Raw genomic sequence first — 14,592 nt, forward strand, 5'->3', positions numbered from 1 at the left:
TTTTTGTTTAAAGGAGCTTAGGGAGGTCTAGCTAGTGTGTTTAATGGACCTATTTCCAATACTATACTAAATGTAAGAATATTATTTCCAAATATGCAGTTGGCCCTTGAACAATGCAGGGGTTGGGGGCACCCATTCCACACAGTTGAAAATCTGCGTATAAGTTTTGAGTCCCTAAAAACTACTGATGATCGGAAGCCTTACCAATAATAAATAGTCAATTAACACATATTTTGCATGTTATATGTATTATATACTGTATTCTTATAATAAAGTAAGCTAGAGAAAAGAAAATGTTAAGAAAATCATTAGGAAGAGAAAATACATTTATAGTATTGTACTGTATTTAAAATCCATATATAAGTAGACCTGCCCAGTTCAAACCCACGTTGTTCAAGGGTCAACTGTATATTCCTTTAGACTAAAAGTTGGCAACCAGGGATATGCATTAAAATCACACAAGGTACTTCTAAAACATTGCCCAGACTTCACCCGAAGATTCTGAATTGGATCAGTACTTTAAATCTTCCCCAGTGATTCTAAGATGCAGCCAGAATTGAGAACCATTTCTTAAACCAAATCTGTTGTAACAAAACAATGAGGTAGTCCTGGGGGGTTTTAGTAATGACAGGCATCTCCTGAGTATTATGCTTGGAGCTATATCCCCAGGGCAGAGAGGGCCTCTGTTTGCTAGGAGGCCTGCTGGTATTTAGTCCAAGTCAGTAAACCTGAGAATGAGGAAAAACTGAGGCTCTGCTCCAGAATGGGGCCTCAAAATGTAAATTCTTCACTCAGGGGAACTTAGGAGGAGAAGGAAAGGGTGCAAGTTGCATGGGCCTCAGGGGGCACTAAGGAATGGAGGATAGGAAAGGCCCAACGCCTGGGTTCAGATGCAGATCAGAAAGCATGGTGGTGGGGGAAGAGCTGAGACAGCAGCAGCCCCTTCCCCACATCATCAAAGATGTAGCAGCTCTGGCTTCTTCCTTCCTAGCTGATCTTCAATTGTCTGTCTCCTGTTTTTCATCCAGTCAGAATCACCCAATGGGAAAGGCAACCTACCTGTCACCTCAGCACTGCCTGCACTTTTGGAAGAGTAAGTTTGTTGATCTTCCTCTTAACTCTGGGGATCTCTGAGAAAATTTTCCCTAACTCACCTTTCCTCACACCCTCACTCCCAAAATGTGATGGAAAGCAAATTAAGTTCTAAGGAAAGTACATGGGACTTTGAGACCCACAAAGATTTCAGAGTCAGTTTGCAATATGGACCAGGAAGATGCTGTGGCTGAGTCCAAGTGTACCTCAATCTCAGAAGAGCCCAGAGAAGACAGACACCTTTTCTCTTGGTTAGGATTCTTTGGGCTACAGATACAAGAAAGCCCCAACCGGAAGGGGCTTAAATAGTTAAGTCCAACGTGAAGTAGAGTGTGGGATGGAAGCAGAGGGTGTACAGAGGTAGGGATTTTCCAGGTATAGTACAGCAGGGCCCCAGCTCAGCCTCTACAATTTCCTTGCTTGCTTCTGCCCACTTTGTACATTGACTTTATCAGCAGGCTTGTGGCAAATGGCTACTATTTTCAAGTATTCATCCAGACATGAAGTATTAAGAAGAGGACTATCTCTTTCCATGCTTCTTTTTTATGAACAAACCCAGAAACCTTTTTTTTTTAGTCTTCCTTATCTTGTTAGTAAATCTGGAACATAGTTCCTTTCTAAACCAAACACAGGCTTTGGGAATAGGATTGTCATCATGGGTTTAAACCGTGCCCTGGAGATGGGGACAGAGTCAGCTTCCCATGAAGCAAAGTGGCTCTGTGAAGAAGAGTAAATTTCTGAGCAAAATCACATTGCTGTGAGGAAACAGGTAGGAGGACTGAGTACTGGAGTGGCAATGAATAGTGTCTGCCATGCCTAATTTTTCCAGGCATCTATGCAATTTGCTGGTCTTTTCATCCTCAGCCAGAGCAAGGCAGGCTGTTTTTACACTCAGAAGAGTTTATAACTTGCTTTTCAAATTCTTTCATTTGCTTGCTGGAAAACATCTGGATCACAGCTGTCACCTCTCAGAACTTTCACCTTGTGTCTTTTCTCACTTGGTAGAATATACACCTTTATTCTTCCTTCTTCTTTGCCTTAAGACAGCTTTAGTCCTTCATTTTTCATTGCTGTTAGAATAGTTTTGCTTGACCTGACTAGGAAAGTCTATGTTGGGTCCCTTTTCAGTACAGACAAGCTCCCAAGCTCCCCACCCCCCAGACTCAGCCTGTTTTACTCACCTCTCAGTATATGTAACCACTAATCTATCGCTCAATGACTCACCCACTTTAGTCTTGAATTTTGTCCACGACTTCCTTACTTTGACACCTCACCCTCTGTAAGTGTACAGGTCCTTCATGTTGTGTAGGGCATTTTTGTTTCTATCTTTGTTTCCTTATTTTCTAGATCATTACAAAGAAATTGTAAAGGGGTGACAAACTAACAACGATGTGGAAGTAACCAAGGTTACAAAGACATATCAAGTCCCTAGAGTCGTAATATTTACTCCACGATCTCTGAATCTCTCCAGAAATGGTTACTTGATGCCCTGAGTGAGAAGACACTAAAATTCTCCCTTCCAATCCTGCCTTTGGGTGCACGAACCTCTTCTCCAAAAGGGCCCCCAACAAGGCCCCATTCTCTATTCTTGGCCTATAGAACCAATCAAGGAAAAAGATCTATGTCTTCACTCTTTGAAAAAGACTCTAATCACGATGGAGCAGGGCTTGGACTCTGTAGAACTATTGCTCATGTCAGCTGACAGCTTCCATCTGAGGCAGTGGAGATCATCAAGAACCTGAGCTATCCTTGGTAAGAGAAAGTGAGATACAAAATTAAGAGCAGCAAGCATTGACCCCAAATCAGAAGCAACAATGAATGAGGATCAATAGTGGCATCACCATTCCAAGAGTTTAGAACCAGGAGAGACAGGGACAGAGTGGGGATTGAGACAAGTCAAGCAATAAGTTCAAGGAAGGTATCTGTAGCTCACTCTTTTCTACCCAGAGAGACTACCATGATTTTTACCCATGCTGTGGCTGACTTGCCTATTGGGAATATACCCAGCCTATAAAGATGGCTGCAAAAAGGGGAGGATATATTCAAAAGAGGAGGGATTCTAACACTAACAGTAGCTTCCCCCTCCTGGATTTATGAAAGGTGCTAAGTGATTTCCATCTGAATTCATGAAACTGGAAATATTAATAGATTGCCAAGAGGCTAACATTGAGACAATCTGTGAATTAAAATAAATTCCTATCTTCTGTTTCAACACAAGTACAGTCAATTCTAGCTACCTTCTCCATATTGTTAAAGAGAAAAAAATGCATTATAAGTTAATATACATTGCTTTCTCGATTGTTATATTTAGCTTGATTTAAAGTGATTTCACATTTCCCTAAGTATACAGTGACCAGGCAGGAAGGGAATTGGCTAAGCATGTGAAAGATGATAAGAAGATCAAATTACCTGTGGCGAGTTCTCAAGCAAATACCTGAGAGCTGATTGCACTGCCCAATGTGATTTGAGAGAATTCTGAGTGTTGCTATTGTAGGTCACTTCATAGTAAATTGTTCTTCACTCAGGGAAGGTCTAGGGATATGCAGAATTAGAAGAAAATACACAGAGTAATATTTAAAGTTAATCTTAAAGATTAAAACAGAATAAAGCTCATGATGAGTTCCATAAATAGGAAAAGCTATTTATAGACTTATTCTTTCATTCTTTTGACAATTAATCACCAAGGTCTAGGTATCTAGAATACACTCAGGAGTTCACAGTCTAATGGAAAAGGCAGATGGGAAACAGCCTATTATAATACAATGTGATGGATGATATCATAAGGAAGTACAGGTTGCTAAGGCAACAGTAGACAAGAAAATGAGCACCTTAACCCAGATTTGGTATAGGTGGGGGAGGGGTGCCTCAGAAAATGTTTCCTCTAGGAATTTACTTTTAAAGTGAAACCTGAGGGACGCCTGGGTGGCTCAGTCGGTTAAGCATCTGCCTTCGGCTCAGGTCATGATACCAGGGTCTTGGGATCAAATCCTGCATTGGGCTCCCTGCTCAGTGGGAAGCCTGCTTCTCCCTCTGCCTGCTGCTCCCTCTGCTTGTGCTCTCTGTCTCTCTCTCTGACAAATAAATAAATACAATCTTTAAAAATAAATAAATAAAAATAAAGTGAAACCTCTAAGTTATATAGTGAACTGGAGGTTAACAACATTCCAGGCTCTGAAGTGAGAAAGTATGGAGTAGTTAAGAAATAATAAGATGATGGTGATAGGGGTGCCTGGGTGGGTCAGTCATTAAGCGTCTGCCTTTGGCCTCAGGTCATGATCCCAAGGTCCTGGGATCAAGCCCCGCATCGGGCTCCCTGCTCAGCAGGAAGCCTGCTTCTCCCTCTCCCACTCCCTCTGCTTGTGTTCCCTCTCTTGCTGTGTCTCTCTCTCTGTCAAATAAATAAAAAAAAAATCTAAAAAAAAAAAAAAGATGATGGTGATAATTACTATTATTTACAGCATGCTTACTTTATGCCAAGTCCTGTTCTAATTGCTTTACATTAATGATCTCATTTAATCCTTACAATACACCCATGAGGTAGGTATATCAATATTAACTATTAATATTAACTACTAATATCCCTATTTTATATATGTGGAAATAAACTCAGAGAAAACACTTGCCTGATGTTACACAGTAGTAGATAACAGAACTCATGCTCTTAACCTCTTAATAGACACTCCAACTAGAAGAATGAAAAGAAGTGCAGTATGACTGGAGAAAAGAGGATGCATTTAAGGGCTATTTTTATAAGAAGTCTTTTTTTAAAAGATTTTATTTATTTATTCATGAGAGACAGAGAGAGGCAGAGGCACAGGGAGAAGCAGGCTCTGTGCGGAGCAGGGAGCCCAATGTGGGACTTGATCCCAGGACGCTGGGATCATGACCTGAGCTGAAGGTAGATGCTTAACCAACTGAGCCACCCAGGCACCCATGAAGTCTTCCGAGCTATTTTGAATGACCTGGTGACTGGCTGGGCGTGAAGTAGAGCGTGGGATGGGAGCAGAGGGTGTACATAGAGCAGTTCACTGAGTGATTAGCAAAGCCATGGATGTGAATGATGCACAGAATTAGTTTCATAAAAGGGGCAATTATAATGATATATCACAGAGAAATTTTCACTATAATCTCTAAAATAACCATTTTTCTACATTTTTGAAGCAGCCAGGGTAAATTGCCTAAAGGTTTTGTATGACATCAAATATGTATAGTGAACTCCCCTTTGCTGATAGTATTCTGAAATGAATTAGCCCTCCATCAACTAGTAGTGTACCCCAGGAATCTTAGATCGAGTAACAGGAGTAAGGAAGGTCTTCTAGCTCAGTTCCCCTAGGCTGGGCTTGTCTGAGGTGATCAAGACATCACTGAACCCAAAAAGGTAAGATCTGCCCACTGGAAAGAATTGCAGTCACTTTCAAATATTGTTTACCACATGGAAAAAAAATAGACTCTAACATAACTCCCAGTTAAACAATACATTTTGACTGAAGGACCCCTCACATTACTGAGAACTAAGCACAATGACAAACAATTTTGACCCGATGGATATGAGAAAACAATGAACCTAATTTTAATGAATCATCCCAGAAAGAAAGCACGCAAGATTTCAGGCTGGGAATAGATGCCAAGATCCATCTGTGTTTGGCCCAGAAGTCTCTAGGGTGGGCACAGGCTGTGCTCAGCTCCATGTTTACAGGCATGAATAGAGATTCCTTCAGCTCAACCCAAACACTGGGTTATCAGGAAATAGCCATTTACAGAAAGGACCTGCCCACTTTACAAGATTAATAGGCAGACTGGATAAGCCACAGTGAAGTCAGTGTAACTCAACAAACACTTAAAGGCACTTACTGTATGCTAAGCAAAATTATAACTCAAGCACAGTCTCTCTCTCTCTCTCTGTGATCACAGTCATATGGAGGAATGGATAGGTATATAAAACATAAAAATGCCCTCTCTCTGAGTTATGCTGTAACAGAGGTACAATGAGGACATGAGTGAAGGAGAAATCAACTTTAACCAGAAGGTGTGGGAGAGGGAAAAACACTGGGAAAGATTCCACAGAGGAGAAGGTATTTGAGCTGAGTCTTAAAGATACACAGCAAGAAACTTCCAGGTAGTTAGAGAAGATATATAAGGAACCATTAGCTCAGTCTAGGGATCAGGAGATAACAGCAAACATTTTACATATTGTGTGTTTCCCCTACTTCCCCACCCTACTTTCAGTATTAAACCAAAGGCTGTCCCAGCCCATCTCACATTCTAAACAAGCACCCTTTACAAAAAACATCATAAGCCATGGCCCAGCCTAACAGCAAGAATGGCTTCACTCAGCAGATACCCTGGAACCCCACACACCACTCAGAGCCCCAGGAAAAGACTTCTACTGAGAGGGAGGGCTCAAGGAGGTGTGAAAAATGCATCTTGACATGAATTTGGAAGATCAAGGTGAGAGTCCCAGCCAGGCCCACTGAGTACCAATAATGTGAACTTAGGCAAGTCACTTAATCAACCTGAGCTTGGGTTTCTCGTCTCACAGATGGGATAATATCCTGCATGGGTGGCAATTAGTGTAGTTAAGAGCATGGGCAGGTGTCAGATTACACAGGGTCAAATCCAAACTCTACCACACACTGGTTGTGTAATCTTGGGCTGTTATTTAACCTCTCTGAGCCTTGGTTTCCTCACCTGCTAACCTGAGCACAATAGTATTACCTATCTTATGGGTCATTCATGAGTCTTAAGTGAAATCTTACCACAGAGCCTGATACATAAGATAAATGTTAGCTCTTCCTATCATTGGGAGGATCAAGTGAGGCAATGTATGTAAAAGCATGTTAAGAACTGAAGCCCCATAGATGAGTGAGTTGGACAAGGTGATCGATATAACCTGGGACAGTTGGGCCCTGGACAGAAGATCCTTATGTTAAGGGGTCACTGAGATGGGCTTCCTGGCTGTACCAGGGAAAAGTTTTAGTCTCTAGAGAGCAGTGACCTGAGGATAGTGGAAGTTTGGGTTCCTCTGATTCTGAAGTATCACAGTAATATAAATCAAGTTCTCCTTTAAAGATATAAATAATCACCTGGTAATTTATCAGCTTGGATTTTTTTATGGATCAGGTTTGGAAGAACCTCAGATTGCTCCCCAAATTTACCAATAAATTTATTACATAAGTAATAGTGATGATGAGGAGGAGGATAAACATCATTTGTTGAGTACTATATTCCAAAAAGTTTACTTACATTTCTTCGTTAATTCCTATACTACCATCATCAGGTACATATTATTACCCTCATTTTACAGTTGAGGAATCTAAAGTTCAGGAAGTGTTAAGAATTTGCACGTATTGCAGCTGGAATTTGAACCCATGTTTGCCTCAGGCAGGTTCTTTTCCTCTATACTCCACTGTCCTTCATACATATTTGTCACTAACCTCTTAGGTTATTCAGCTATAGATAGAAGAAATTAAAAGGCTGATACCAATATTTCATTTCTAATATATAAATATATTTCATAAAAGAATTGCTTTCCCTGCCCTTGGCTGTAGCTATGTTTTTCTGCTCTGTTCCAATCATTTGGACAAATAGGAAACTGCACATTAGGCAAAGGTCACATGGAAGGGAGTGGATAATATAATTTGCAAAAGGAGAAATGTTATGAATAGCTGATATTTTTAGAGTGTTATCTTTCTTGTTCACAATGGGTTTTGGTTTCCAGCCTGATAAAGTGTAAATTTTACAAGGTCTGAGGAAAACTAAGGGATGGGAAGCTGAAGCCAAGAATGAGAAAATATAAGGCTCACTGGTAGAGCCCGAGAGGTTGGGGAGGGTAGCAGCTGCAGTCCTTCAGAGTCCTGGCTGAAAAGCTTTGCTCACTGTTTTGCTTTGTTCGAGGGCTCCTCCATGGCATGACTCCCACTGGGAGTCCCAGACACCTTAGGTGGGCTGCAGGATTTATAGGGAAGGCATGACCATCAGGATACTTCCTTTAAACTCATGCTTCCGTACTTCAAATGGACTCCCAGCACTGCCTAGCCATCCTACTATGATTTTCTAGCATATTTGTTTTCCCCCTCCTCACATGACTCATTCACACCTTCCCCTCTCTTCTCAAACCTTCCTAGGCCTATCTACCTCTCACTCTTGGCATATGACCTTGTCTTCCATTTTATAGAGAAAATTTAAGCTATTAGATAGGAGTCCTCTCATCTTCTTTCACCAGATCCCCAACCCACCATCTTCATCACCTTCTTCCCTTTGTTATAACTGAGAAGTTTCTCCACCTTTCTAAGGTCTGTCTCTACTTCCCTTTTCAAAGAATTTTTTCCTTTGGTCATCCCCTTTCTCTCATCCCCTCTTGGGATCACTTCTATCCACATTCAAATGTGCTTTCATCCCTTGACCCACTTCTTCAGCTACGTATCCCACAACATACTCTTCTACTTCCCTTTTCAGTCAGATTACTGTGTCTAGATCTTCCTCTTTCTTGCCCCTCATTCTTTACTAAGCCCATTCTAATCTGTCTTTGGCTCCCACCATTTCACCAAAGCTCCTCTTGACCTCCATATTATCAAATCTAATAATCTGCAGATTTCTATACTCATCTGACTTGGACTCTCAGAAGTGAACCTGTGACACAATTAACTCCTCCTTGACATGCTCACCTCTCTTGGCTCCCAGGACTCTATATTCTGCTGGTTTTCCTCCTACCTCTCTGGCTGCTACTCCTCTGTAGTTTCTTCTCCACCTGAGCTAAAGGCAGAGATGCCCAGGGCTTGGTCCTGGGTCCTCTTCTCATATTTCTTCATACTGTCTCCCTAGACAATCTTATCCATCCCCTTGGCTTTAAATGTCATATATATTCTGATGATGCCAAATGTTATCTCCAGCCTCTAGAGCTCTTCTCCAACTCAATTTGGTATATCCAACTACCTACTTGACATCTCCATCTGGATATTTCACTGGCATTGAAAATTTATCTTGTCCAAAAGTTAACTACTGCTTCATTGCCTCTTTTCAGTTCCTCAAATATCTCTGCATCGGGCGCCTGGGTGGCTCAGTTGGTTAAGCGACTGCCTTCGGCTCAGGTCATGATCCTGGAGTCCCGGGATCGAGTCCCGCATTGGACTGCCTGCTCAGCAGGGAGTCTGCTTCTCCCTCTCCCGCTCCCCCCTCTTGTGCTCTTTCTCTCTCACTCTCTCTCTCTCAAATAAATAAATAAAATCTTTAAAAAAAAATATCTCTGCATCTTTTGGGTCTCAGGGTCTTCCACATCTGCATTCTCCCCCTAGGATGATCTTCCCTCTGCTATAGATATGGCTGACTTTTCATCTTTCAGGTCTTTGCTCCAGTTAAACCACCTCAGAGAGATCTTTTCTAACCACTCAATCGAAGTAGATTCTCCCCTTGTTACTTTCTGCAGTGCACAGAGTTTTTCTCTTTCATAAAAGTTATCACAATTTGTAATTAACTACATATTTTTTTCTTTCCTTTTTTTGGGCATTCTCTCCTGCTAAGCTCCATGTTGGCAAAGACTATTTGTTTTATCATCTAATGTATCCCCAGTATATTACAAGGTACCTGTGACTTAGTCAGTACTCAGTATATACTTAAATGAATGAAGCAAAAGATGGACTACAGGAATGGAATGACTGAACATTTGGCCCACCTCCATCTTCCTCACCTTAGTGCTATAGAGCTCCCAACAGTTGTCTGTCCACTTATAGCATCTCGTGGAATAAGAGTAAAGGTGGATTTGAGTGCATGAAGAAAAAGGGAGCTAGCACATTATTTTATGTTTGGAGGTCTAGGAAGGATTCTTGGACTACAGCCTTTATAAAATCTTGTCTCAGGGTAGAAGGATTGAAATGAACTCAGCCTAGAATGAGTTTCCTCACTTCCAAAAAGCAATCAGGCCAAAGACATGGTTCGGTTTTCAGACACCCAATGTGGCTGAAAGGACACCCTGTACTTCCCTCTTCTCACTAGTGGAAAGACAAATGGGGACCCAGATTGTGAAGCCTCTGCTCCCATGCCGACTTTGAGTTGCCTGGAGGAGATTAACCAGGAGACCAAGGCCAGGATGGAGGAAGAAGCGTACAACAAGGGGTGAGTCAGACTTTGTCCACCCTGAGGTCACCTGGTAGGTCTCAGAAGATACCTTCCCACGGTCCTTTCCTGTTTCTTAGAGGATTTAAGGAAGCAACCAGTGGCCCTAGGACCTCCTCACCTCAGTAAAGAACTACATAAGAAAGGACAGTACTGTTCCACAGGAAGGACAAGAGGAAGCAGGGTGAGAGGGTGTGGTTAGGCAATAATTAGACTGCCCTCTTTTTAGGCAGAAAGCCACCAGAATGCCACTGCCCAGAATGGTCTGGCAATAGGGCCCCTGGGTGGGTTCCTCTTGGTGGTGCCTGAGGCTTCCTGACACATGCTCAGAGGAGTGATGTTGCTCTCAGCAATGCCCAGGAGCAGCTGTAACCCTACTTCCTAGAACTGCCACTGCCATCCCTTCTTTCTGTAAACTGGAGTCCCCCCAGCTTCCAACTGTCCCCTTTTCTGATTGAGCTTCAATAACACCTTTGGCCCATTGTCAGTCACTAAGGGGACAGAGTACCGAGCAGGGCCCAAGCCCAGCCAGGTAGAGAAGTATTTTTGACCAGGCGTAGCATCCTGAGCTTCTTCTTTCTCCACAGCTCCTGAAGGAGACACAGCTTCCCATCGTTATAGAACCTGTGGGTTTCTGTGTGGCAGCCATATATACTGCAGTGGGGTTGCCCTAGTCAAACTGTGCTTGTCTTAAACATTCAGCTATAGGACAAGCAAAAAGAGTACTGATCCTAGGAGAAGGGCATCAGAAGGGTATCTCTTGGGAAGCCTATCTTTTCACCCACAACTATCTTTGATACTAAGCATGCATGGGAGTAAACACCTCCATTGGCTTTGTAAACATTTACTGAGTACCTTTATAGGCCTAGTATATGCCTGCCACTTCCATAAAACTTCCCAACAAGCCAATGTGATGGGTATCACCCTTCCTAGGTCAAGCTATATGCCTGGCACTTCCTCAGAACATTCCCACACCCTGTAAAATAGGGGCCACACTTTCCATTTTATAGGTGAAAAGCTGAAGTACCCAGGTTACACAGAAAGCAGATATACTGCTCTCTCCACTGAACATTTTGTAGGATAAGAACCCAGTCAGGACTCTGCACCCACACTTTTTCCCTGTCAATTTTGCCACACATTCACATATAAACAGGAAGGATGACTGAGGAGTGAGGGGAAATTGTACTGACATAAGCCACCTTGGGATTCAGTAGAGCTTCCCAGCTTTTTCCTGTTGTGTAGAACCACAGGAAGTGTTTAATTATTGGAGGTGTTCAAGTCCCCACCTCTAGGAACTCAGGAAAGGATGCTCTGTGTCTGGCCTTTCCAGACTCAATTGTTCCTTTTTGCCCTGCAGATACCAGGAAGGTCTAAAGAAGACCCAAGAGCTTCAAGACCTGAAGGAGGAGGAAGAAGAACAGAAGGGTGAATGCCCAGAAGAAGCTGAAGAGGCAGAAGAAACTGAGGAAGAGGAAAAGGACCAAAGAAGCAGGTTGGAGCCCTTGCCATTGCTGAAATCGGTCACAATTCATTTAATTGCACAATATCCCTAAAGGTGCCCACTCCAGGGCAGCAGTGGGTCTGGGGCCCAAGTGAACAGCTAACAGAAACCAAGGAGGGCACTCATGTTGAGGGAGGAGGCAAAGGAAGGAGCCAAAATAGTTAACAAGGGGATTTTGCAAGATCTGGGAGGTCAGAGGTGGTCAAGAGTGAGGCCAACAACAATCAAGGGCTCGTGGGAGCTGAGAAACTACAAAGACCCTGACTGGAGTCCCCCCTAGCCCAGCCACAGTTAGCTCATTTCCCAACTATCCCCAGGAGCCAAGAACCAAGGTCAAGGGAGCTGGCCTGAAGCCCTAGTGGGGGTTTCTTACAGGAACAGGGGCAGAGAGAACACATGCGGGTAGGGAAAATTCAAGTCATTGGCAAAGGCGAGTCTCCAACAGGTTCCATGCTGACCAGATAAGCTTGGATTTTCACTTGGATTAGAAATACTTGGGCTTTTCTTTTTTAATATACTCTATATTTCAAGTGTATTTTTCCCTAAATAGGGGAAAATATATAACATGTAGATAAAGATAGTATAGATCCTGCATTTTGTCATACCTGTGCCCTCATCAGTGTCTTGGATTTTAACCATAGCCCCAATTCCATACATTCTGTCTTACTGTCACTATTAGTTTTCAATTTTGATTTTTAAAAATGTGGTTATAGAAAACTTGGAACACTTCACCAAAGTCTTTGTTTTTAGAACCCCAGGCTATCTTGGAGTCCAGTGTGGCTCCAGCCAAAATGATTGTCTAATCAGCTGCTAAACTTGAAATAGGGTATGTGTCTGTGCCTCATTGCCGGCAGACTCAAAATCACATGCATGCAGTGAATAAGGTAATAAAATGAAGATTAGACATGAGATGGATATGCTTCAAAGCACATAGGAACAGCCAATAGAGCCCAGCTGGAGGAAGATTCAGCCAGAGTGAGAGGTCTCAGCCTACATGGGTCAACCCTAGTGTTCAAGGGAAGAGCGGTCTAGGAAAGCTGGAGAAAATGCTTCACTGTTGAAAGCAAACCTATGCTAGGATGTACCACCTCCCCTAATGAAAGAATCCCCAAGTTTTTACAATGAAAGTACAGTCCCTACTCCAAGCAGCTGGATCCTATTCTCCTTACATCGTCTCTCCTTCTTGGGGGTCCTTTGTTCTTATATTTTAGAGGTCACTAACTATCTTCCTCCCCTTTAATGCAGTCAAGCCCAGACCTGGACAACAGCCCTTTCTTTGGCTTCTTTGCATATAGCTAAGACAAGCTAGAACTTCTAACACTTCCATGTACTCAGAAAGAACAAAAGAGAGCTAAACAGAGTACGTGGAATATAAACAGTCTAGTTTACAAAGCACAAGACTGGAATCCTTATCTAGCTAATTTGATCTCAAATTTGAGCTGCTAATCACAGTTCTCTCCTTGTGAAACCACAGGGAAAGTAAGGCTCTCTGTCCAGCTCCTGGTCCGCAGCACATAGCAATGGCTGCCTTTCACATCCATCGTCCAAAAGTATCCTCTTGGTCCTTCTGATCCTGAGAGGCCTCGTTCTCTCTCCTAACCTTTGCTTCCTCTCGGATTTACTTTTTGATCTTGAAAACATGCCTGTACCTCAGGTGATGAATACCAGACATCAGCACATAGAAGGGTCCTCGTCCTTCATTACAGGGGTGTAGCTTCCCCTTTTCAGGCCCACTACTGAGGCATCATCTTCTCCGTAACAACTGACACTGCTAACATATGAACTGCCTGCTCACAGTTATAGGGTCCCTTCCTCTGTCACCAAAGCCAGACTGGTCCTAAGAGCCTGTTGTCTTTAATACCAGGCAATCCCCTCACTCATTCCTGAGTTCTGTAGACACACAGTTGCCTGCAGGCACCTGCACTCAAACATGATTTTCCCCATTAAATTTTGGCATTTGCCTGTTTAAATCTGCTCTATGGAGTTTAGACAATATTAGGCAGATTCCTTTACTTTTCCAGTAACTCTCAGAAAGCAGAAGTCCTCTGGTCAAGTTTAAGTCCCAAGAATAATCTCATTTCATTAATTAAAATGGCCAGTTCCCTAAAATAGTCAAAAGCCTGAACTTACAAAGATCAACCTTCTTTTTTCCTGCAGTTTGTCTGCTTCAGGAAAGAAGTCTGTAGTAGGCAGGGGGAGTGTGGCTTCTTTCTCTCTATCCCACTTGCACTTCTACCCTCTCCTCCAGTTTTGCCAGTGCAGCATCTGCCCTCTCTAGGATCAATGCTAGGAAAGGGAACTGAGATGAAGGGGTTGGGAAGGTATTACTTGAATAGATTGCGAGCAGGCTCCAGGGCTTGGCAGGGGTTTAAAGCTGACTTGCTGACTTTGGTTAGTGTGTTGCTTTATGGGACCTCTAGAGAAAACCACTCCTCCCATCTCCCAGCATACACACACAGTCACACCATGGCCGAGGTCCTCTCAGCTGCTGGTCCCTTTATGAGATCAAATGCATGTCTTCTAGCTAGCCACTTAAAATCCCTCTCAGTCCTTGGGCAGCTGGAAGTATACCTTCACTGTTCAGCTTCTAAGTAGCATTTCTGGGCAGGATCTGTGATGCCCCATGTCAGCTCTCCTTCTCCTGACTACAATCAGTTGGGGTAAAATGTGTACATTTGGCTCACTATTGGTAGAAGGACAGCTTTCCCTATCATGGCCCACAACTCTGATGCCATCAAGCATGTCAGCAAGATTCTTGCTCTTCCAACTGCTCATGTGTGAGGCACACACCAGTCCACTGTGTCCCCCAAACCTCAGCATATCGAGCTCTCCAAACAGCATCTCTGAAGCCCCTCTTCCCTAGGCCCAGGTGAGAAGGAAGCCACCTCACC

General features: G+C 43.0%; 1 protein-coding gene and 1 long non-coding RNA gene across 10 annotated transcripts in view; one reads left to right on the forward strand and one right to left on the reverse strand.

Annotated features, from left to right (window-relative positions):
* LOC144379439 (uncharacterized) overlaps positions 1–14,592 on the reverse strand; it is a 209,929-nt gene that overhangs the window by 144,930 nt on the left and 50,407 nt on the right. For all 5 annotated transcript variants that reach the window (XR_013442431.1, XR_013442430.1, XR_013442432.1 and 2 more), the window contains exon 3: positions 3,502–3,624. This is a non-coding gene — a long non-coding RNA (uncharacterized LOC144379439). The remainder of the gene's footprint in view (positions 1–3,501; positions 3,625–14,592) is intronic.
* IRAG1 (inositol 1,4,5-triphosphate receptor associated 1) overlaps positions 1–14,592 on the forward strand; it is a 132,216-nt gene that overhangs the window by 112,240 nt on the left and 5,384 nt on the right. For 4 of the 5 annotated variants that reach the window (XM_036111138.2, XM_078058405.1, XM_036111140.2 and 1 more), the window contains 3 exons: positions 1,029–1,093; positions 10,081–10,200; positions 11,558–11,692. In XM_036111138.2, coding sequence (XP_035967031.1) covers positions 1,029–1,093; positions 10,081–10,200; positions 11,558–11,692 — 320 coding nt within the window. Of the gene's footprint in view, positions 1–991; positions 1,094–10,080; positions 10,201–11,557; positions 11,693–14,592 lie in introns of those variants that run through there. The other variant, XR_013442428.1, reaches the window with a different exon arrangement.

Source organism: Halichoerus grypus, chromosome 11 (assembly GCF_964656455.1).
Source record: "Halichoerus grypus chromosome 11, mHalGry1.hap1.1, whole genome shotgun sequence".
Taxonomy (NCBI): domain Eukaryota; kingdom Metazoa; phylum Chordata; class Mammalia; order Carnivora; family Phocidae; genus Halichoerus; species Halichoerus grypus.